This window comes from Haliotis rubra, unplaced genomic scaffold (genome assembly GCF_003918875.1).
Source record: "Haliotis rubra isolate DU_JTF1 unplaced genomic scaffold, ASM391887v1 Scf116, whole genome shotgun sequence".
Lineage (NCBI taxonomy): Eukaryota > Metazoa > Mollusca > Gastropoda > Lepetellida > Haliotidae > Haliotis > Haliotis rubra.
Genome location: NW_025765070.1, coordinates 496,210 through 522,114, shown reverse-complemented (window position 1 = coordinate 522,114; position 25,905 = coordinate 496,210). Strand labels below are relative to the sequence as shown.

At 48.4% G+C, this 25,905-nt stretch overlaps 1 protein-coding gene across 2 annotated transcripts in view; it reads right to left on the bottom strand.

Annotated features, from left to right (window-relative positions):
* The window catches only part of LOC124256098 (probable methyltransferase TARBP1), a 163,452-nt gene that overhangs the window by 10,811 nt on the left and 126,736 nt on the right, over nucleotides 1-25,905 (bottom strand). For both annotated transcript variants that reach the window (XM_046690049.1, XM_046690041.1), the window contains exons 19-21: nucleotides 14,787-14,870; nucleotides 14,520-14,707; nucleotides 1,999-2,080 (exon numbers count right to left, since the gene is read on the bottom strand). In XM_046690049.1, coding sequence (XP_046546005.1) covers nucleotides 1,999-2,080; nucleotides 14,520-14,707; nucleotides 14,787-14,870 — 354 coding nt within the window. The remainder of the gene's footprint in view (nucleotides 1-1,998; nucleotides 2,081-14,519; nucleotides 14,708-14,786; nucleotides 14,871-25,905) is intronic.

Sequence of the window (25,905 nt, the reverse complement as noted above, 5' to 3'; positions counted from 1 at the left end):
ACCTGACTGAAAGGAGTATTCCTCCAGAACTAAGATGTTACCTGACCAAAAGGAGTATTCCTCCAGAACTAGGATGTTACCTGACTGAAAGGAATATTCCTTCAGAACTAGGATGTTACCTGACTGAAAGGAGTATTCCTCCTGAACTAGGGTGTTACCTGACTGAAAGGAGTATTCCTCCTGAACAAGGATGTTACCTGACTGAAAGGAGTATTCCTCCAGAACTAGGGTGTTGCCTGACTGAAAGGAGTATTCCTCCAGAACTAGGATGTTACCTGACTGAAAGGAGTATTTCTCCTGAACTAGGATGTTACCTGACTGAAAGGAGTATTCCTCCAGAACTAGGGTGTTGCCTGACCGAAAGGAGTATTCCTCCAGAACTAAGATGTTACCTGACCCAAAGGAGTATTCCTCCAGAACTAAGATGTTACCTGACTGTAAAGAGAATTCCTCCAGAACTAGGATGTTACCTGACTGTAAGGTATATTCCTCCCGAACTAGGATGTTACCTGACTGAAAGGAGTATTCCTCCAGAACTAGGATGTTACCTGACTGAAAGGAGTATTCCTCCAGATAAGGTGTTGCCTGACTGAAAGGAGTATTCCTCCAGAACTAGGATGTTACCTGAAAGTAGTTTTCATCAAGAACAAGGATGTTACCTCTCTGAAAGGAGTATTCCTCCAGAACTAGGGTGTTACCTGACTGAAAGGAGTATTCCTCCAGAACTAGGGTGTTACCTGACTGAAAGGAGCATTCCTCCAGAACTAGGATGTTACCTGACTGAAAGGAGTATTCCTCCAGAACTAGGATGCTACCTGACTGAAAGGAGTATTTCTCCAGAACTAGGATGTTATCTGACTGAAAGGAGTATTCCTCCAGAACTAAGATGTTATTTGACTGAAAGGAGTATCCTCCAGAACTAGGATGTTACCTGACTGAAAGGAGTATTCCTCCAGAACTAAGATGTTATTTGACTGAAAGGAGTATCCTCCAGAACTAGGATGTTACCTGACTGAAAGGAGTATTCCTCCAGAACTAAGATGTTATTTGACTGAAAGGAGTATCCTCCAGAACTAGGATGTTACCTGACTGAAAGGAGTATTCCTCCAGAACTAAGATGTTATTTGACTGAAAGGAGTATCCTCCAGAACTAGGATGTTACCTCACTGAAAGGAGTATTCCTCCAGAACTAAGATGTTATTTGACTGAAAGGAGTATCCTCCAGAACTAGGATGTTATCTGACCGAAAGGAGTATTCCTCCAGAACTAGGATGTTATCTGACTGAAAGGAGTATCCTCCAGAACTGGGATGTTATCTGACTGAAAGGAGTATCCTCCAGAACTAGGATGTTATCTGACTGAAAGGAGCATTCCTCCAGAACTAGGATGTTACCTGACTGAAAGGAGTTTTCCTCCAGAACAAGGATGCTACCTGACTGAAAGGAGTATTCCTCCAGAACTAGGATGTTATCTGACTGAAAGGAGTATTCCTCCAGAACTAAGATGTTATTTGACTGAAAGGAGTATCCTCCAGAACTAGGATGTTACCTGACTGAAAGGAGTATTCCTCCAGAACTAAGATGTTATTTGACTGAAAGGAGTATCCTCCAGAACTAGGATGTTACCTGACTGAAAGGAGTATTCCTCCAGAACTAAGATGTTATTTGACTGAAAGGAGTATCCTCCAGAACTAGGATGTTACCTGACTGAAAGGAGTATTCCTCCAGAACTGAGATGTTATTTGACTGAAAGGAGTATCCTCCAGAACTAGGATGTTATCTGACCGAAAGGAGTATTCCTCCAGAACTAGGATGTTATCTGACTGAAAGGAGTATCCTCCAGAACTGGGATGTTATCTGACTGAAAGGAGTATCCTCCAGAACTAGGATGTTATCTGACTGAAAGGAGTATTCCTCCAGAAAAAGGGTGTTATCTGACTGAAAGGAGTATCCTCCAGAACTAGGATGTTGTGTAGGCTCAGCACAGGTGGTCGCTTACCTCCATGCTGTAGTCAGCCACAAAGTCAAATGTCTGGTAGAAATAGTTCCCGATCAACTTCTCTAAGTTTTTGGTGGAGTTGCTGAATAAGAAAGAAACTGACATTAGAATTCCTGAAGGATTCTTGAATCCATCCCTTGCTCTGAGAGCATGTTGACCACTCACAATCAGTATATGAGCTGGTTGTCTGTACACAGTGGACCAGGTTAGGGGATGGGCACTTTTAAACTCTAGGGACCAGGTTAGGGGATGGCCACTGTTAAACTCTAGGGACCAGGATAGGGGATGGGCACTGTTAGACACTGGGGACCAGGTGAGGGGATGGACACTGTTGGGCACTTGGGACCAAGTGAGGGGATGGACACTGTTAGACACTGGGGACCAGGTGAGGGGATGGGCACTGTTAGACACTGGGGACCAGGTGAGGGGATGGACACTGTTAGGCACTGGGGACCAAGTGAGGGGATGGACACTGTTAGACACTGGGGACCAGGTGAGGGGATGGGCACTGTTAGACACTGGGGACCAGGTGAGGGGATGGGCACTGGTTGTCTGTAAACAGTTACAGATTGGACGCTGGGGGCCAGGTGAGGGTATACACTGGTTGTCTCTACACAGTTACACACTGGGAACCAGGTGAGGGTATACACTGGTTGTCTGTACACAGTTAGACGCTGGGGACCAGGTGAGGGTATACACTGGTTGTCTGTACACAGTTACACACTGGCCCCCAGCGTATAATTGTGTACAGACAACCAGGTGAGGGTATACACTGGTTGTCTGTACACAGTTACACACTGGGGGCCAGGGAGGGTATACACTGGTTGTCTGTACACAGTTACACACTGGGGGCCAGGTGAGGGTATACACTGGTTGTCTGTACACAGTTACACACTGGGGCCAGGTGAGGGTATACACTGGTTGTCTGTACACAGTTACACACACTGGGGGCCAGGTGAGGGTATACACTGGTTGTCTGTACACAGTTAGGCGCTGGGGCCAGGTGAGGGTATACACTGGTTGTCTGTACACAGTTACACACTGGGGGCCAGGGGAGGGTATACACTGGTTGTCTGTACACAGTTACACACTGGGGGCCAGGTGAGGGTATACACTGGTTGTCTGTACACAGTTACACACTGGGGGCCAGGTGAGGGTATACACTGGTTGTCTGTACACAGTTAGACGCTGGGGGCCAGGTGAGAGTATACACTGGTTGTCTGTACACAGTTACACACTGGGGGCCAGGTGAGGGTATACACTGGTTGTCTGTACACAGTTACACACTGGGGACCAGGTGAGGGTATACACTGGTTGTCTGTACACAGTTAGATGCTGGGGGCCAGGTGAGAGTATACACTGGTTGTCTGTACACAGTTACACACTGGGGGCCAGGTGAGGGTATACACTGGTTGTCTGTACACAGTTAGACGCTGGGGGCCAGGTGAGGGTATACACTGGTTGTCTGTACACAGTTACACACTGGGGGCCAGGGGAGGGTATACACTGGTTGTCTGTACACAGTTACACACTGGGGGCCAGGTGAGGGTATACACTGGTTGTCTGTACACAGTTACACACTGGGGGCCAGGTGAGGGTATACACTGGTTGTCTGTACACAGTTAGACGCTGGGGGCCAGGTGAGAGTATACACTGGTTGTCTGTACACAGTTACACACTGGGGGCCAGGTGAGGGTATACACTGGTTGTCTGTACACAGTTACACACTGGGGACCAGGTGAGGGTATACACTGGTTGTCTGTACACAGTTAGATGCTGGGGGCCAGGTGAGAGTATACACTGGTTGTCTGTACACAGTTACACACTGGGGGCCCGGGGAAGGTATACACTGGTTGTCTGTACACAGTTAGACGCTGGGGGCCAGGTGAGGGTATACACTGGTTGTCTGTACACAGTTAGACGCTGGGGACCAGGTGAGGGTATACATTGGTTGTCTGTACACAGTTACACACTGGGGACCAGGTGAGGGTATACACGGGTTGTCTGTACAGTTACACACTGGGAACAAGGTGAGGGTATACACGGGTTGTCTGTACACAGTTACACACTGGGGGCCAGGTGAGGGTATACACGGGTTGTCTGTACACAGTTACACACTGGGGACAAGGTGAGGGTATACACTGGTTGTCTGTACACAGTTACACACTGGGGGCCCGGGGAGGGTATACACTGGTTGTCTGTACACAGTTAGACGCTGGGGGCCAGGTGAGGGTATACACTGGTTGTCTGTACACAGTTACACACTGGGGGCCAGGTGAGGGTATACACTGGTTGTCTGTACACAATTAGACGCTGGGGGCCAGGTGAGGGTATACACTGGTTGTCTGTACACAGTTAGACGCTGGGGGCCAGTTGAGGGTATACACTGGTTGTCTGTACACATTAGACGCTGGGGGCCAGGTGAGGGTATACACTGGTTGTCTGTACACAGTTAGACGCTGGGGGCCAGGTGAGGGTATATTACACTGGTGAGGTGTACAGACAACCAGTGTAACATTCAGTGTGCCCCCAGCTGCCTAACCGTTACAGACAAGTATACACAGTTAAACGCTGGGGACCAGGTGAGGGTATACACTGGTTGTCTGTACACAGTTACACACTGGGGACCAGGTGAGGGTATACACTGGTTGTCTGTACACAGTTAGACACTGGGGACCAGGTGAGGGATATACACTGGTTGTCTGTACACCTCACCAGTGTATACCCTCACCTGGTTTCAGCGTCTAACTGTGTACAGACAATCAGTGTATACCTCACCTCCACCTCAGCTTAACATCAGTGTACAGACAACTCAGTCTCTCACCCCCTCAGCATACTAGTGTACAGACAACCAGTGTATACCACCTGGCCCCCAGCGTATAATTGTGTACAGACAACCAGGTGAGGGTATACACTGGTTGTCTGTACACAGTTACACACTGGGGGCCAGGTGAGGTATACACTGGTTGTCTGTACACAGTTACACACTGGGGGCCAGGTGAGGGTATACACTGGTTGTCTGTACACAGTTACACACTGGGGACCAGGTGAGGGTATACACTGGTTGTCTGTACACAGTTAGACGCTGGGGGCCAGGTGAGGGTATACACTGGTTGTCTGTACACAGTTAGACACTGGGGACCAGGTGAGGGTATACACTGGTTGTCTGTACACAGTTAGACGCTGGGGACCAGGTGAGGGTATACACTGGTTGTCTGTACACAGTTACACACTGGGGGCCAGGTGAGGGTATACACTGGTTGTCTGTACACAGTTACACGCTGGGGACCAGGTGAGGGTATACACTGGTTGTCTGTACACAGTTACACACTGGCCCCCAGCGTATAATTTGGGTACAGGTGAGGTGAGTATACACTGGTTGTCTGTACACAGTTACACACTGGGGGCCTGGGGAGGGTATACACTGGTTGTCTGTACACAGTTACACACTGGGGGCCAGGTGAGGGTATACACTGGTTGTCTGTACACAGTTACACACTGGGGGCCAGGTGAGGGTATACACTGGTTGTCTGTACACAGTTACACACTGGGGCCAGGTGAGGGTATACACTGGTTGTCTGTACACAGTTAGACGCTGGGGGCCAGGTGAGGGTATACACTGGTTGTCTGTACACAGTTACACACTGCGGGGGGCCAGGTGAGGGTATACACTGGTTGTCTGTACACAGTTACACACTGGGGGGCCAGGTGAGGGTATACACTGGTTGTCTGTACACAGTTACACACTGGGGGGCCAGGTGAGGGTATACACTGGTTGTCTGTACACAGTTAGACGCTGGGGGCCAGGTGAGAGTATACACTGGTTGTCTGTACACAGTTACACACTGGGGGCCAGGTGAGGGTATACACTGGTTGTCTGTACACAGTTACACACTGGGGACCAGGTGAGGGTATACACTGGTTGTCTGTACACAGTTAGATGCTGGGGGCCAGGTGAGAGTATACACTGGTTGTCTGTACACAGTTACACACTGGGGGCCAGGTGAGGGTATACACTGGTTGTCTGTACACAGTTAGGCAGCTGGGGGCCAGGTGAGGGTATACACTGGTTGTCTGTACACAGTTACACACTGGGGGCCCTGGTTGGTGAGGGTATACACTGGTTGTCTGTACACAGTTACACACTGGGGGCCAGGTGAGGGTATACACTGGTTGTCTGTACACAGTTACACACTGGGGGCCAGGTGAGGGTATACACTGGTTGTCTGTACACAGTTAGGCGCTGGGGCCAGGTGAGGGTATACACTGGTTGTCTGTACACAGTTACACACTGGGGGGCCAGGTGAGGGTATACACTGGTTGTCTGTACACAGTTACACACTGGGGACCAGGTGAGGGTATACACTGGTTGTCTGTACACAGTTAGACAGCTGGGGGCCAGGTGAGGGTATACACTGGTTGTCTGTACACAGTTAGACAGCTGGGGGCCAGGTGAGGGTATACACTGGTTGTCTGTACACAGTTAGACGCTGGGGGCCAGGTGAGGGTATACACTGGTGAGGTGTCTGTACACAGTTAGACGCTATGTATACCAGGTTGCTGGGGACCAGGTGAGGGTATACACTGGTTGTCTGTACACAGTTACACACTGGGGACCAGGTGAGGGTATACACTGGTTGTCTGTACACAGTTAGACACTGGGGACCAGGTGAGGGATATACACTGGTTGTCTGTACCTCACCAGTGTAGTACCCTCACCTGGCCCCACAGATCTAACTGTGTACAGACAACTTCAATCTTGGCTCACCACACTAGCGTCTAACTGTGTACAGACAACCAGTGTATTCTCACCTGGCCAGCGTCTATTAGGTAGCTACAGACAACTCAGTGTATCACCACTGGCCTAGCATATACAGACAACCAGGTGAGGGTATACACTGGTTGTCTGTACACAGTTACACACTGGGGGCCAGGTGAGGGTATACACTGGTTGTCTGTACACAGTTACACACTGGGGGCCAGGTGAGGGTATACACTGGTTGTCTGTACACAGTTACACACTGGGGACCAGGTGAGGGTATACACTGGTTGTCTGTACACAGTTAGGTGAGGGTATACACTGGCTGGGGACCAGGTGAGGGTATACACTGGTTGTCTGTACACAGTTAGACACTGGGGACCAGGTGAGGGTATACACTGGTTGTCTGTACACAGTTACACGCTGGGGGCCAGGTGAGGGTATACACTGGTTGTCTGTACACAGTTAGGCACTGGGGACCAGGTGAGGGTATACACTGGTTGTCTGTACACAGTTACACACTGGGGCCCTCAGGGTATACACTGGTGTCTGTACACAGACAGACAGGTGAGGTGTATACACTGGTTGTCTGTACACAGTTACACACTGGGGCCCCAGGAGGGTATACACTGGTTGTCTGTACACAGTTACACACTGGGGGCCAGGTGAGGGTATACACTGGTTGTCTGTACACAGTTACACACTGGGGCCAGGTGAGGGTATACACTGGTTGTCTGTACACAGTTACACACTGGGGGCCAGGTGAGGGTATACACTGGTTGTCTGTACACAGTTAGACAGCTGGGGGCCAGGTGAGGGTATACACTGGTTGTCTGTACACAGTTACACACTGGGGGCCAGGGAGGGTATACACTGGTTGTCTGTACACAGTTACAGGCTGGGGGCCAGGTGAGGGTATACACTGGTTGTCTGTACACAGTTACACACTGGGGGCCAGGTGAGGGTATACACTGGTTGTCTGTACACAGTTAGGCACGCTGGGGGCCAGGTGAGGAGTATACACTGGTTGTCTGTACACAGTTACACACTGGGGCCAGGTGAGGGTATACACTGGTTGTCTGTACACAGTTACACACTGGGGACCAGGTGAGGGTATACACTGGTTGTCTGTACACAGTTAGATGCTGGGGGCCAGGTGAGAGTATACACTGGTTGTCTGTACACAGTTACACACTGGGGGCCCAGGTGAGGGGTATACACTGGTTGTCTGTACACAGTTAGACGCTGGGGCCAGGTGAGGGTATACACTGGTTGTCTGTACACAGTTACACACCTGGGGGCCAGGTGAGGGGTATACACTGGTTGTCTGTACACAGTTACACACTGGGGGCCAGGTGAGGGTATACACTGGTTGTCTGTACACAGTTACACACTGGGGGCCAGGTGAGGGTATACACTGGTTGTCTGTCTGTACACAGTTAGACGCTGGGGCCAGGTGAGAGTATACACTGGTTGTCTGTACACAGTTACACACTGGGGGCCAGGTGAGGGTATACACTGGTTGTCTGTACACAGTTACACACTGGGGACCAGGTGAGGGTATACACTGGTTGTCTGTACACAGTTAGATGCTGGGGGCCAGGTGAGAGTATACACTGGTTGTCTGTACACAGTTACACACTGGGGGCCAGGGAGGGTATACACTGGTTGTCTGTACACAGTTAGACGCTGGGGGCCAGGTGAGGGTATACACTGGTTGTCTGTACACAGTTAGACGCTGGGGACCAGGTGAGGGTATACATTGGTTGTCTGTACACAGTTACACACTGGGGACCAGGTGAGGGTATACACGGGTTGTCTGTACACAGTTACACACTGGGAACCAGGTGAGGGTATACACTGGTTGTCTGTACACAGTTACACACTGGGGGCCAGGTGAGGGTATACACTGGTTGTCTGTACACAGTTACACACTGGGGACAAGGTGAGGGTATACACTGGTTGTCTGTACACAGTTACACACTGGGGGCCCGGGGAGGGTATACACTGGTTGTCTGTACACAGTTAGACGCTGGGGGCCAGGTGAGGGTATACACTGGTTGTCTGTACACAGTTACACACACTGGGGCCAGGTGAGGGTATACACTGGTTGTCTGTACACAATTAGACGCCAGCCAGGTGAGGGTATACACTGGTTGTCTGTACACAGTTAGACGCTGGGGCCAGGTGAGGGTATACACTGGTTGTCTGTACACATTAGACGCTGGGGGCCAGGTGAGGGCATACACTGGTTGTCTGTACACAGTTAGACGCTTGGGGCCAGGTGAGGGTATACACTGGTTGTCTGACAACAGTTATACCACACCACAACCCCAGCATCTGAGGGTGTACACACAAGCTGTCTGTACACAGTTAAACGCCAGGGACCAGGTGAGGGTATACACTGGTTGTCTGTACACAGCCACACACTGGGGACCAGGTGAGGGTATACACTGGTTGTCTGTACACAGTTAGACACTGGGGACCAGGTGAGGGATATACACTGGTTGTCTGTACACTCAGCCAGTACTAAACCACCTAATAGGCATCTAATCAGTGCTGACTCCCTCAGATTAACCAGGTGACCCTGCCCCCACCGTTCAGTACAGATATTCAGGTACACCAGACAACCAGGTGAAGCAATTCACTGGCCCCCACGAGCCATTCCAGACAACCAGGTGAGGGTATACACTGGTTGTCTGTACACAGTTACACACTGGGGGCCCGGGGAGGGTATACACTGGTTGTCTGTACACAGTTACACACTGGGGGCCAGGTGAGGGTATACACTGGTTGTCTGTACACAGTTACACACTGGGGACCAGGTGAGGGTATACACTGGTTGTCTGTACACAGTTAGGCAGCTGGGGGCCAGGTGAGGGTATACACTGGTTGTCTGTACACAGTTACACACTGGGGACCAGGTGAGGGTATACACTGGTTGTCTGTACACAGTTAGACGCTGGGGACCAGGTGAGGGTATACACTGGTTGTCTGTACACAGTTACACACTGGGGGCCAGGTGAGGGTATACACTGGTTGTCTGTACACAGTTAGACACTGGGGGCCAGGTGAGGGTATACACTGGTTGTCTGTACACAGTTACACACTGGGGCCCAGGGAGGGTATACACTGGTTGTCTGTACACAGTTACACACTGGGGGCCAGGTGAGGGTATACACTGGTTGTCTGTACACAGTTACACACTGGGGGCCAGGTGAGGGTATACACTGGTTGTCTGTACACAGTTAGAAGCTGGGGGCCAGGTGAGAGTATACACTGGTTGTCTGTACACAGTTACACACTGGGGGCCAGGTGAGGGTATACACTGGTTGTCTGTACACAGTTACACACTGGGGACCAGGTGAGGGTATACACTGGTTGTCTGTACACAGTTAGATGCTGGGGGCCAGGTGAGAGTATACACTGGTTGTCTGTACACAGTTACAGACTGGGGGCCCGGGGAGGGTATACACAGGTTGTCTGTACACAGTTAGACGCTGGGACCAGGTGAGGGTATACACTGGTTGTCTGTACACAGTTAGACGCTGGGGGCCAGGTGAGGGTATACACTGGTTGTCTGTACACAGTTACACACTGGGGGCCAGGTGAGGGTATACACTGGTTGTCTGTACACAGTTACACACTGGGGGCCAGGTGAGGGTATACACTGGTTGTCTGTACACAATTAGACGCTGGGGGCCAGGTGAGGGTACACACTGGTTGTCTGTACACAGTTAGACGCTGGGGGCCAGGTGAGAGTATACACTGGTTGTCTGTACACAGTTACACACTGGGGCCAGGTGAGGGTATACACTGGTTGTCTGTACACAGTTAGACGCTGGGGACCAGGTGAGGGTATACACTGGTTGTCTGTACACAGTTAGACGCTGGGGGCCAGGTGAGGGTATACACTGGTTGTCTGTACACAGTTACACACTGGGGGCCAGGTGAGGGTATACACTGGTTGTCTGTACACACCAGCACGCTGGGGGCCAGGTGAGGGTATACACTGGTTGTCTGTACACAGTTAGACGCTGGGGCCAGGTGAGGGTATACACTGGTTGTCTGTACACAGTTAGACGCTGGGGGCCAGGTGAGGGTATACACTGGTTGTCTGTACACAGTTAGACGCTGGGGGCCAGGTGAGGGTATACACTGGTGAGGTGTACAGTATACCACTGGCCCCTCACCCTTGGCCAGGCAGGTACACAGACAACCAGTTGTCTGTACACAGTTAAACGCTGGGGACCAGGTGAGGGTATACACTGGTTGTCTGTACACAGTTACACACTGGGGACCAGGTGAGGGTATACACTGGTTGTCTGTACACAGTTAGACACTGGGGACCAGGTGAGGGATATACACTGGTTGTCTGTACACAGGTACTGCCTTCGAAGGTGGCCAACCAGGTACAGATAACCAGACACTGGCCTTGCTCCTGTACACAGTAGCAGAGACCAGTATAATCACACTGGCCCCCAGCGTTGTTCAGGTACAGACAATCAGTGCATGCCTCTGGCTCAGTACACCCAGGTGAGGAGGGTATACACTGGTTGTCTGTACAGACAACCAGGTGAGGGTATACACTGGTTGTCTGTACACAGTTACACACTGGGGGCCAGGGGAGGGTATACACTGGTTGTCTGTACACAGTTACACACTGGGGGCCAGGTGAGGGTATACACTGGTTGTCTGTACACAGTTACACACTGGGGACCAGGTGAGGGTATACACTGGTTGTCTGTACACAGTTAGACGCTGGGGGCCAGGTGAGAGTATACACTGGTTGTCTGTACACAGTTACACACTGGGGACCAGGTGAGGGGTATACACTGGTTGTCTGTACACAGTTAGACTGGGGACCAGGTGAGGGGGTATACACTGGTTGTCTGTACACAGTTAGACACTGGGGGCCAGGTGAGGGTATACACTGGTTGTCTGTACACAGTTACACACTGGGGGCCAGGTGAGGGTATACACTGGTTGTCTGTACACAGTTACAGACTGGGGGCCAGGTGAGGGTATACACTGGTTGTCTGTACACAGTTACAGACTGGGGGGCCAGGTGAGGGTATACACTGGTTGTCTGTACACAGTTAGGCAGCTGGGGGCCAGGTGAGGGTATACACTGGTTGTCTGTACACAGTTACACACTGGGGGCCAGGTGAGGGTATACACTGGTTGTCTGTACACAGTTAGACGCTGGGGGCCAGGTGAGGGTATACACTGGTTGTCTGTACACAGTTAGACGCTGGGGGCCAGGTGAGGGTATACACTGGTTGTCTGTACACAGTTACACGCTGGGGGCCAGGTGAGGGTATACACTGGTTGTCTGTACACAGTTAGACGCTGGGGGCCAGGTGAGGGTATACACTGGTTGTCTGTGAGGGTATACACAGCTGCATCTGGTGTACAGACAACACTGGTGTCTGTACACAGTTAAACGCTGGGGACCAGGTGAGGGTATACACTGGTTGTCTGTACACAGTTACACACTGGGGACCAGGTGAGGGTATACACTGGTTGTCTGTACACAGTTAGACACTGGGGACCAGGTGAGGGATATACACTGGTTGTCTGTACACAGTTACACAGCTTCAGAGTATACACTGGTTGTCTGTACACAGTTACACACTGGGGGCCAGGTGAGGGTATACAACTGTACACTGGCCACTCTGTACACAGCAGTGTACCTGGCCTGGCAGCATAATTGCGTACAGACAACCAGGTGAGGGTATACACTGGTTGTCTGTACACAGTTACACACTGGGGGCCAGGGGAGGGTATACACTGGTTGTCTGTACACAGTTACACACTGGGGGCCAGGTGAGGGTATACACTGGTTGTCTGTACACAGTTACACACTGGGGACCAGGTGAGGGTATACACTGGTTGTCTGTACACAGTTAGACGCTGGGGGCCAGGTGAGAGTATACACTGGTTGTCTGTACACAGTTAGACACTGGGGACCAGGTGAGGGTATACACTGGTTGTCTGTACACAGTTAGACGCTGGGGACCAGGTGAGGGTATACACTGGTTGTCTGTACACAGTTAGACACTGGGGGCCAGGTGAGGGTATACACTGGTTGTCTGTACACAGTTACACACTGGGGGCCAGGTGAGGGTATACACTGGTTGTCTGTACACAGTTACACACTGGGGGCCAGGTGAGGGTATACACTGGTTGTCTGTACACAGTTAGACGCTGGGGGCCAGGTGAGGGTATACACTGGTTGTCTGTACACAGTTACACACTGGGGGCCCGGTGAGGGTATACACTGGTTGTCTGTACACAGTTACACACTGGGGGCCAGGTGAGGGTATACACTGGTTGTCTGTACACAGTTACACACTGGGGGCCAGGTGAGGGTATACACTGGTTGTCTGTACACAGTTAGAAGCTGGGGGCCAGGTGAGAGTATACACTGGTTGTCTGTACACAGTTACACACTGGGGGCCAGGTGAGGGTATACACTGGTTGTCTGTACACAGTTACACACTGGGGACCAGGTGAGGGTATACACTGGTTGTCTGTACACAGTTAGATGCTGGGGGCCAGGTGAGAGTATACACTGGTTGTCTGTACACAGTTACAGACTGGGGGCCCGGGGAGGGTATACACAGGTTGTCTGTACACAGTTAGACGCTGGGGACCAGGTGAGGGTATACACTGGTTGTCTGTACACAGTTAGACGCTGGGGGCCAGGTGAGGGTATACACTGGTTGTCTGTACACAGTTACACACTGGGGGCCAGGTGAGGGTATACACTGGTTGTCTGTACACAGTTACACACTGGGGCCAGGTGAGGGTATACACTGGTTGTCTGTACACAGTTAGACGCTGGGGGCCAGGTGAGGGTATACACTGGTTGTCTGTACACAGTTACACACTGGGGACCAGGTGAGGGTATACACTGGTTGTCTGTACACAGTTACACACTGGGGCCAGGTGAGGGTATACACTGGTGAGGTGTACAGACAACCAGTGTATACTGGTTACACCCCCAGCGTGTGGTTCAGTACAGACAACCAGTCTATACACAGTTAAACGCCTGGGGACCAGGTGAGGGTATACACTGGTTGTCTGTACACAGTTACACACTGGGGACCAGGTGAGGGTATACACTGGTTGTCTGTACACAGTTAGACACTGGGGACCAGGTGAGGGGATATACACTGGTTGTCTGTACACCTCACCAGTGTATACCCTCACCTGGTGAGGGTATACACTGTTGTCTGTACACAGTTAGACCTGCTGGGGAGCGATCTAACTGTGTACCAGACAACTATGCTCCTACACTGGTTGTCTAACTGTACAGACAGTTACCATACCCTGGGGCCAGGTGAGGTACAGACAATGGTTGTTCTGGCTGTACACAGTTAGTGTGTACAGACAACCAGGGGCCAGGTGAGGGTATACACTGGTTGTCTGTACACAGTTACACACTGGGGGCCAGGTGAGGGTATACACTGGTTGTCTGTACACAGTTAGACGCTGGGGGCCAGGTGAGGGTAGACACTGGTTGTCTGTACACAGTTACACACTGGGGGCCAGGTGAGGGTAGACACTGGTTGTCTGTACACAGTTAGACGCTGGGGGCCAGGTGAGGGTATACACTGGTTGTCTGTACACAGTTACACACTGGGGACAAGGTGAGGGTATACACTGGTTGTCTGTACACAATTAGACGCTGGGGGCCAGGTGAGGGGATGGACACTGGTTGTGGGAGAAGAATTTGGTATAACCGAACCCTCACTTGTTGTCTTTCTGGAATGTGATGATATTATCGATGATGGCGTGTTGCTGGATGAGGTGGTGCAGCTGTAGATCATGACACTGGCTCCAGAGGGTGGTGAGGCTGGCCTGGGCATGAACACGGGTGTTGAAGTGATGGGCCATACACCACGGCAACAGATGTGACAACGCCTGGTCATAGAAGTCACTCTGCAACACACAGCATGGTGGTCACATATCTACCACATTAACAGTCAATATTATCACAAAATAGTTCACAGAAACTTACCTGTAACTGTTTAGGTAGGTGAGGTCCACACCGAGATATAATGTGCATCAGAGAACACAGACTGAGATTCCTTTTGTCGTTGAACTATAACATATTGGCATAATTATACATCTGTCATTTAAGATTATTCTACATCAATATATCTTCCACAATATACAAGTGAATCATAAATGGAAAACATTAAAACAATCTCTCAAAAATTATTCATATCTAATATATTTTATACTGAATGTATATCCTGCATATCCTGCCCAGACTGGATAACACCTGATAACACCAAACCAAAGTTCAGAACAAAACATTATGTCCAAATGGTGACAAAAACCAACCACTACCACATCTCTTACTTAATTTAAACAAAATCTGTCCCCAAACCTGGATGTTTGTGGAGAATGATAGGGAACTATTTTCAGAACATCTTTAATCCTGTTTGATAATGTGACATACATAGGTTATGTTTGGAAGAGGTGTTTCAAAAGTAGTCAGGAGCAGTTTTGGAACTGGATAGATTTTGCAAGTCTTGTTTCGGCTTATTAGAATTATGTAATGCAGGATAAAGTATTTTAGATATTTACATACTTACCTCTATCATCTTATGCATACTTGCCTTACTCTTTGAAAACAGACTGCAGAAGTCGAGATCAACAGCTTGCTAACTTATTATAGTCATCCCTCGCCATAACGAGCTATAGTAACTATTACATAACGCGGGGTAAAGGCCAAGTAAAATCCTATTTCCAATGGACATAACAACACTGCTATTTCGTGTATTGTGCCCAGTGAAACCTATATCGTATCGTAGGTGAAAAAACAAACTTTGCAAATGAAAAAATGTAATTTTTCAAGTAAAATTGATATTTTTATACTTATCCTGACTCATTATCTTTTGCTTATCTCCCTTTCCCTTGCGAATGGTAGTGGAACACTTGAATCCCTTGAAGTTCCCGAAGAGGATGTAAAAATACACTCACCCACGAGTTACCTCCCTTTTGCCCTTTCCCGCGCAAACAATCATGTGACCAGCCTTACTTGTCACTCTCTCCTGATATTTCTGCCCATGCACTTGGATCTGCTGTGAAATCCGAAGTGTTTCCAGCAGGGAGGTTGGGAGGGCTCCTCGTCATGAGTCAGGATAAGTATAAAAATATCAATTACATATTTTTTCTTATCCTGACTCATCTTTTGCTTATAGAATCCAACGGTTTGGTGGTGGGTCAGGCCACTTCCTGGATTCATCAGCTGTCCTAAGAAACGTCCTGTATCTCCCCCCCCCATGGGAACTGCGTAGTGACATTTCCGAGATCCTATTCTTCCAACTTCCGTTATAACTCAGGGGACAACTTTCTTGTCCTACTTCCATCTCAGACAAGTTGAATCATCTTGATTCATGTGGCTTAAGATATACTAGTATCTTCTGTTTACTAGATATCTATAACAACCCATAGATTATGATAAGGTCTTTATCATAAATGAGTTGCGACCCCTTAATGTACAGGTAAGATCTTTACCCGTATATAGTTTTTAATCACTCATGCTAGTCTGTCCAGATGTTTTGTCAGGAACCGTTGCATCGGCCTTAGTTGTAACCTTCCTGTGCGAGTCAAGTCCTGCGCCGAGGTTAGTAGACTGAGTAGACATTGCCATGTTCGTAGTGTTAACGGAGAGATGACTGCTTGTGGAATCATGGCTTGTATCTTGACCCAATGATCTTCTGGGACCACAATTTGATTCTGTGTTGTGATAATTCTTATTCCCAGCAATTGAAGATCTTGCTTGATTCTAACTCCAACTTCATCAGGTTCACTATCCATCCTAGTTGCGTGAACAACTTAATTGTGAAGTTTAGCTGCTGTCTGAGTTGATTGGCACTTTGAAGAATCTGTATGCCATCGTCTGCATAGACCTTGATGCTGCAGATAGGTGCCGATAGGCTTGGTTATTCATATGAATAATCATAGAGCCGATGATATTCCAAACGGTAAGACGTTCCATTGAAAGTGCTAACCTCTGATTGCAGTGATGATACATCATTCTTCCCCTTATATACGCAGGCGATCTGTGTTGATCAGCATACATCGAAACTTTGTCTATTTATAGCAAGGCTGGCTCCAGTGTAGCATCGCAGGGGACAGGTACTCATACCGACTTATATCAGCGACAACTTCCAAAATAAACATCATGATGATAAAAGGCCGTCGTTGTATACTGTTTCCAAGGCTGCTGATGAAGTATTCCCCCGTACCACGGGTTTGTTTACAAATCAGTAAACTTGCTGGAGCCTGCTCTGTCAGTGGAAGGCGTTGTCTGACGTGGACCAATCAGCTTTAAGCATGACGTCACCGGTGTTGTAGCAAGTTGGCCTCCATAAAATCTGGTGCAAATAGTTGGTTGAGTAAAAGCGCGCGTAGTTCTACGCTGCTCATATAAACCTCTTGAATAAGGGTTGCTCCAAGTGTAAATCTTGTTCAGTGATATAAATCACATATTCCCATTGTGGATAATATAAGCCAGCATGACGAAGGAGGCTCTCGAGACGTATGTCTGTATGGATCTTGAAGAAATACCGATGTTGAATCTAGTTGATAGGATATAAAATCCTAATCCCCACGCTGAGTGACGAGCGTTAATTATATCATCTGTACGTCCGTTCAAGTTTTCTTGAAGGTGTTGTTAACCTTAAGCCCTTTACAAAGGTCGCCTTGAGGTTCTCCAGTACTTGAGATATTGGCTACATGGGTGATATCATATTGGAGTCGAAGTCATCAGTGTATATGCAGTAAGTGTCTGTTGGGTTAGAGTGAGTGAGTGAACGACAAAATCCACAGGCCATCTGCTATCCGGTATAAGACCTCAGCATCCGTGTAGATGAAAGGATTCCTTTCATCAAGTAGGTTGTCGTCCGAAACTGAACCTATACAGGTATAAGGTTTGTGCAGGTTGTAGAGTTGTGCAGGCTCTAAACTGTAGAGATCACACATGTTGTAGATCTTTTTGTTGAGTTATAAACTCTGACAAAACCATCCGTTTCATCATTGCTTCGTTTTATTCAGCCGTATGGTAATAGAGTCGACGTCAACATCCTGCCTGTTGATCTAAGGGTTCGTTAACCCTAGGGATCGCGAACCCTGTAGATGTCTGCGTTGCTGATATCTGCCTGTAGATCTGAGAGTTCACGAACATTGGAGATGTCTGTGTTACTGATATCTGCTTGTTAATCTGAGGGTTCTGGAATCCTAAGGTTCACGATCCTTGTAGATGTCTACATTATTGTAGATATCTGCGTTGCCTCTTCCCTAAACGTCCTCTCGCGAACCTTCCTTTTGCGAACCCGTCCTTCTCGAACCTCCATCTGTTGATTCCTCCCTTTGCGAACGTTTATCTTGAGAGTCCTCTCTTCGCGAACCTCTATCTCTGGATACATCTCTTCGCGAACCTCTGTGACGTGAGCTTTCTCTTTGAGAACCTCTGTCTTGATGAGTGACTCCCCGACCTTCTGTGAGAGATATGAGATCTCGATCTAGAGCGGCTTGGTGTAGGGGATGGATCCTTAGATGTTCTCAAACGTTGAGGGTTCGCAGATGTTGAAGTGTGAGTAGGCTTCTCATGTCTTCTATCCTCCTCCAAGATGACAGAGTCGTCAGACTGTGGAGACCTTCGCAAAGGAATACGTTCGCCAATGTAGTCTGGAGACGTAGTTCTCTGAGGAGTAGGTTCACGCAGGTGCGTAGGTTCGCACAGGCCAGTAGGTTTGCGCACATTGTCAGCAGATGAGAGGTTCCGTCGCATGGACCACTTTCTTGTCTTACTTCAATCTCAGACAAGTTGAATCATGTTGATTCATGTGGCTTCAGATGTACTAGTATCTTCTTATTACTAGATATCAATAACAACACATAGATTATGATAGGATCTTTATCATAAATGAGTTGTGACCCCTTTATGTGCAGGTAAGATCTTTACCCGTACAGGGTCTTTAATCACTCATGCTAGTCTGTCCTAGACTGTGCACATGGACTTTCAAACTAATACTTTTCCTTAGTAAAAGTTATCAACAAGTCAACGTGATAAAGGGTGAGATTTCCCAACTCAGCGCCTTTGTGGAACCGTCAAACAGCTGGCCTGCTGTGGCAGTTGCAGGAGACGATCTAGTAGTCGTGGAAGCCGGTGTCAACTGCGTTGTAGCCGATCTCTTCTTCGCCCCCTTCCCTGACTCCCCCGTTCCAGACGACTGCCCCTGCAACATACGCAACATAGCACCAGTATTATGAATTTCACCCGATCCATGGCAGCCGTAAGCAAGCAATATACAGTTTGCAGGCTGATCTCCTGATTTATCAGCCGGGACTTGTAATGACTTCCTGTTAAACAAGTTACATTACGATGAAATTATGCGCAAATAATTTTACAAAAGGGCAAAAGGAGGTAACTCGTGGGTGAGTGTATTTTTACATCCGCTGAAAAGGAAGAGAGTGACAAGTAAGGGGAACTTCAAGGGATTCAAGTGTTCCACTACCATTCGCAAGGGAAAGGGAGATAAGCAAAAGATAATGAGTCAGGATAAGAAAAAATTAGATGTATGTACTGAAAACTTGCAAACAATTGTTGTTCCTGTTATGCTACCTATTATTCAACTAAGCCGGAAATAGCAATCAGCTGTGCACAGATGTTTTGGTCCAATGTACCGGTGATTCAGTTAAAACGATCCGATAACATAGCATCAAAGGATTTCTATTTCATTATCAGAATAATTTATAATGAGTGAGTGAGTTTAGTTTTACGCCGCACTCAGCAATATTCCAGCTATATGGCGGCGGTCTGTAAATAATCGAGTCTGGACCAGACAATCCAGTGATCAACAGCATGAGCATCGATCTGCGCAAATTGGGAACCGATGACATGTGTCAACCAAGTCAGCGAAACTGACCACCCAATCCCGTTAGTCGCCTCTTACGACAAGATAGTCGCCTTTTTATGGCAAGCACATGGGTTGCTGAAGACCTATTCTACCCCGGATCTTCACGGGTCAGAATAATTTATATCTTAAACAGTTTAACAGAGATATTATATATTGCTTTCATTTAAGTATAAGGCATGTTTTCTACGAACATATTTAACATAATAATTAACATAGGCTAAGCACTTTTCTTTACGTAGGAGACAGTTTGACAAGTTACCGCTGACTTCCCGCGGTACATACCACTTTGATTGTAAAAACAAAATGTTGGCAATTAATTGTCAAATATGACTTCAATGAGTCAATAACATGGGTGTAATCTGTTCGTGATTGCTGAGAATAATGTGAAATTGGTGCTATCGCGGTAGGCGCGAAAAACGGACCCTCATGAATGTGGTAAGCGGAAGTTGTTTGGAATGAGGTTATGCCATTTCACTCATGGTTTCTACGTTGTTACTCTAAACAGTTTTAATGAATGAAAATGGGATTGAATTTAATCAAATAAAATGTGTTTTCTGACATCATACGTTCTCGGATGGCAGTGTTTACCCACGTAATAACGCGGTGTGTTGCATCACAGCAAACATTGTAAGTACTCGTCTGATGGCATGTCTTTATGATAAGGTTGTCTTTTATAAGTTATTATGATGTTTCGCTGTTCGTCTGATTATTATTGAGAGAAAACCCTGCATGTTTAAAGCATCTGAAAAACCATGGATAAGTACGATAAACACTGTTAATTGCAATCCGCACTGAATTTCACTAGTTTACAATGTGATTAACCAGAGCTCAACAGCGGATTTGTTTATGTGCTATTTTCGATGACGTGTAGTGCGTGATCACTGGGCAACTTTTGTTTACGGGAGCCACGGATTACCCCCCGATTAAACCGAATCCTCAGTATTGCGAAGAGCGTTACTATGAGGGATGACTGTACTCGCGAAGGTGGTTCGATTGAAGACATCCAGGTGACCGGTAAGGTCACGGCAGTCAATCACCTGTTCACGTGGAAAAGTCATTCCTTTCGTATAGAACGAAGGGTAGAACGATGATAGCGGGGAGGTAGAAACATCTCGGGCGGGCTTCAGACTTGATGATAAGAGGTAAGTACGTAAATATCTAAAATACTTAGATTTTACCAAATGTTTTACTTACCTCTTATCATCTTATGCATCTTATCCGACAGCACTGGAAGGAGGGTTGTTCTAACCACTGTTTACCCCAAAAGACCAGCGGATCAGACGTATGGAACAGTGAATGCTTGGGGGTCTGCAAGCAAAACAAAGACCATGAAAAGCAAGTAAAGGGAACAATAGGTGAGGCACGATCACGATTGTCCCTATACATAGGTCACAACACTCCAAAGGAAGAAAACAACACCTCGTACCTTAGTGAGTAGGAGGATGCATCAGCTGTTGAGCGACCACAAGAAGTCCAAAACTCTGAAGCCCTTCAACATCCTCGACTGCCACGTCTCAAAGATAGTGGCTGGCGAACACAGTGTTAGACTTCCAAAAACAGCCCTCCATAATCGTCGGAATTGAACAATTCCTATGAAGAGCCATTTGTGGAAGCCAAAGCACGAATTTCATGAGGGTTATTCGCCTTGGGATGAGGTAACCAGGCTGCCTCGTAGGCATTGATGATTGTCGTCCGTTACCAGAGGGCCACAGTGTTCCTGTTGACCTCCCCCTTGGAGCCTGCCGACAGTGTGATGAATAAACGTTTACTAGCCTTCCGTCTGGGAGACATTCTGGAAATGTACTCCCTCAAAGTTCTCACTGGACAAAGGGAGAGACCGCATCCCCTACCACAGAGGACTGACTGACTGACTGAGTTTGGTTTTACGCCACTTTTAGCAATATTCCAGAAACATCAAGGCGGGGGGACACCAGAAATGGGCTTCACACATTGTGCCCATGTGGGGATTCGATACCACAGAGGAGAGAGGTGGGATGGTGAATCTCCGATCTGGTTGCCCCGGTAACTGATTCTCAGCCACGAAGTCCCATAAGAGACACAAATGGGCAGCACCATGACGAGCCTGTGGATTCTCGGGACGTCTAGGGTGTGAATCTCACTGACCCTCGCAACTGTGGCCAATGCTAAAAGAAAGACTGTCTTTCTGGATAACAGGTCAAAAGACGCCTGACGTAAAGGTTCATACGGGGCACCTCGTAAGTGTTGCAGGACGACGTTGAGGTCCCAAGCCGGCGGACGAAACTTCACCTTCTGGTCCTCAAGCTTGAAAGCTTTCAACATAGCCTGTAACTTGGGGATCTTGGAACCTGCTCATTCTTTTTCACTGCTAAAACGGAGTTGATGGCCGAGAGGTAAGTCGCGATGGTGCCTCCTTTGAGATGACGAGAATTCTGCAGATGAAGGAGAAATTCAGCCAAAAATTGAGGGGATGCCATCAACAGTCTCACACAACGGGATGAACAGAATCGTTCAAAAGTAAGCCATTTGTCATCACAAAGTCCCCTCATCGAAATTTGATGGGCTTGGGAGATGATTCAGGATGCACCATCCGAATAACCTTCAACCCTCAAGGTCCTTTGCAGATAACCCAAACGCAAAGATTGAACCTTTCCGGGTCTGGATGAAGTTTTCTCCACCCGGGCAGATGAACTGGGTTTGTGTTGACGCATTAGCTTGGGGAACCAACCCGTCGCTGGCCACCAGGGCGTGACCAAAAGCAGTTTTAGGCGAGTGGTTTCTTATCTTTGCAACGACCTCTGTTAGGAGCACGGGAGGCGGGAAGGCATAGGCGTCAAGATTTTCCCAAGATAGGGAAAGGGCGTCTACTGCCCACGCGGCCGGATCCGGGACAGGAGACACGTAGACTGGAAGTTGATTGTTCTGGCTCGTGGCGAACAAGTCTAACATGGGTCTGTACTGGGGCTGGCAAACGAGAGCGAAAGCCTCCAGATGAAGCATCCATTCTGTGGGTGATGGTTTGCCAGGTCTGGAGACCGCATCTGCCAGAACATTCTTGCAGCCGGGAATGTGTCTTGCTCGAACTGCGATATTAGCCTGATCCAGAATCTCGAATAACTGGAACGTCTGATCGAGAAGACGCCGGGAGCCAGTCGTCCCCTGATTGCGTATCACCCAAACCACTGTCGCATTGTCCGATGCAATGAGTAGGCTGGATCCTGCAAGGTGATCCCGCAATTGAGACACTGCAAGGATCACTGCTTGAAGTTCCAAGCTGTTGATGTGAAAAACTTGTTGCTCTGCTGACCACAGCCCTGGGACCGTGTGGCCGCTTAGGTTGCTCCCCAACCCTGCAGTGAGGCGTCCACAAAGAGTTCCTGGTTGGGGGGAGAACTCGCTCAAACAGACTCCGTCGCAGTCCACCAGTGAAGGTACTGGTGCAGATGCAACAGTAGTGGAATGCTGGTCCTGAGATTGTTGGCTTCTATGAATGGTTTCAAAAACCTTTGGATAGGCAGAAGCATGAGCATGGCTTGCCAATCTCTCAACTTGAGGAACTGGGTCAAACCCCAGTGGATGCAGGTCAATATCTTCACCCACCTGTCAGGGAGGATTCTGAACCTGTCCTGATCGGTTAGGAAAAGTCCCCTATGAAGGTGAGTCTCTGAGAACACTCCAGGTGCGACTTCTCCAAATTCATCAGCAACCCCAGTTGAAGCAACAATTGGAGAGTGTATTCCTTCTGTCTGACAAGCCTTTGACGATCCCAGTGATTCATGAAACAATCATTTATGTAATGACAGAATTCTATCCCCCGCAGATGAAGGAAACGAGTAATCGGAGTCGTAATGCATGTGAACAGCCACGGGGACGAAGAAATTCCAAACGGGAGTACCTGCCATTGGAAATGCTGGCCGTTGAAGTAAAAACGGAAGTACTTCCTGTGTGGCTTGAAAATTGGTACGTGCAGGTAAGCATCCTGCATATCTAGGCTAACAAGCCAGTCTCCTGTCGAGATCTTGGAATGAAGCAGGTCCAATGAAATCTTTCGAAAATGAGGAGGATAAAAAAAGTAAAGATCGTTGAACACAGCCATATTGTGGATCATTTTCATTTTGTTGGTGTTTTTCTTGGGGATCAGGACGATCGGCGAGTAAAACCCTGGGTTGTTGTTGGGTTCCTGCACAAGGTCGATGGCCCCTTTTTGATGAACAAAACATAGATGTTGGGTCGAGGAATAAACGTTTGACCTAGGCAGGTTGGTCAGAGGCGGCTGTCTGCTTAAGGGAAGTTGGTACCCTAGTTCCAGTATGTTGACAACAAAAGGATCCTCCAGGAATGTCCAATTGGGCCAGAAGATCCCCAGTCTCCTGCCTACAGGGGTGGGATGGATCTGGACGACTGGGAACGGGTGGTCCCAGTCGTGGATGTTGGACGCCTCAACGGTGTTTATATTGCGGTTTGGTGACAACCGTGGGCTTGCCCCTCTTGCCAGAGTCACCACCGGTAGGATGTCCCTTGGCTTGCCTGAATCTGCCAGCCCGACAGACACAGGTACGCTTGCCAATGTAGGAGTTAGCCTTAAGCGCCTGTTTTATTTTACAAATGGCTCGAAAAGACTTGAGTGCTATCTCCGTGGTTGTAAACGATGAATGTTCCTTGCAGATCCCCTTAATGGCATCGTTGAACAGGCATCTAGCAGAAAAGGCTGACGAAGCAACTTTCTTGTAAACTCCGGTTTAGAAAGCCAGACCATCTCACTGCTGTGGTATTAGCCAACGCCACTCGTTCATGACCAGCAATGTCACCCAGAGTGCGAGATTGCCATCTCATAATCAATGTGAGATGGTCGATCCTGGACACATTATCTTCTTCCAAATCCTTAGAAATAGCCTCAGTAGCAGAGGCCAAGGGATTTCTGGAACACAGGTGGGTAACTCCCCACTTGTTGAGTCACACCTGGCTGATAAAAACCTATCTGGTTCGGTAAGCCATTTCCTGGCTGAGTAGACAACTGCTGCAGTACACCAGTTCCAGGTTGTAGGCTGCCCTGTTGCTGTGCGCCAGCATGAAGAGGTGCGCCACTGCCGGTAGATACGCTGCCAGGTATAGGTGCGCTCTGTCTAACAGGTACATTCTGTCCAATGAGTGCACCCTGTCCAACATGTGCACCGTTGAGAGACGGGTCCAACATCTTCTGGTCCATAATAGGTCCCGTAGGTAACGCTGACGAAACTTAGGTTGACACACAGAGAGGCGCGTTCAATGGCGATGAACTCGAAGGAGCACTAGTAGCTATGCCAGACGATCCCGGGGTAGACAAGGGATAGGCTGCCCCTCCAAGTACTCCACAGGTAGATGAGTAGACGGCATTCTCTTGCGTAGTCTCTTGCGTAAGTCTCTTCTTAGCTGCACGTAGGTAAGCCTTGAAGAAGTCAAAGGATAACAGGTCACCCTCCGAACACCTGGAACACCCAAATGCAGTGAGAAGCACAATTTAAACACCGAAAGTGCTGGTCCTTGCTCGACTTGAGACCGTTACACTTTATACAATGAGGTCGTGGCATAAAGTGTGCTAAAACGCAAGCAGAAAAATATTTATTAATATGCGCTGTGGGAAATCATGTACGAAAAGCAAGGGGGTCAGAAACAAACACGTAGCAAACACGACCCCGCCCAAACCACACTGGTTTGACAAACTGAATAACCGCGTGGGACTGCCATTTTGACAGCAACACACGACAAAACGCAGGCGGAAAAAAAAATGCGAAGACTCCCTCCCACACTGGAGGGAGGAACGAGAAAAGGGATATACGAGGACACAAGTCCAGGATACCCCAGCATGAACTAGAAACCACGGACCTTCGAGAAGCGAGACAGCAAGCGAAAAAAATACAAACAACAAGAACAAAAATCTCAACTCCAGTGAGTATGTCCTTATTCAATAGTTAGCAAATTAAAAACAGACCAGATAGTAAATCAAATAATGACCACAATGGAAAATTACACCAGCAGTCAAAAATACTACAAGTATAGAGATCTCAATCCACGTCTGATTCGGTACACGAATAAGAAAGGAATGACTTTTCCCCGTGGACACGTGATTGACTGCCGTGACCTTACCGGTCACCCGGATGTCTTCAATCGAACCACCTTCGCGAGTAACAGGTTAGCAAGCTTTCGATCTCGACTTTTAATTCTGCAGTCTGTTTTCAAAGAGTAAGG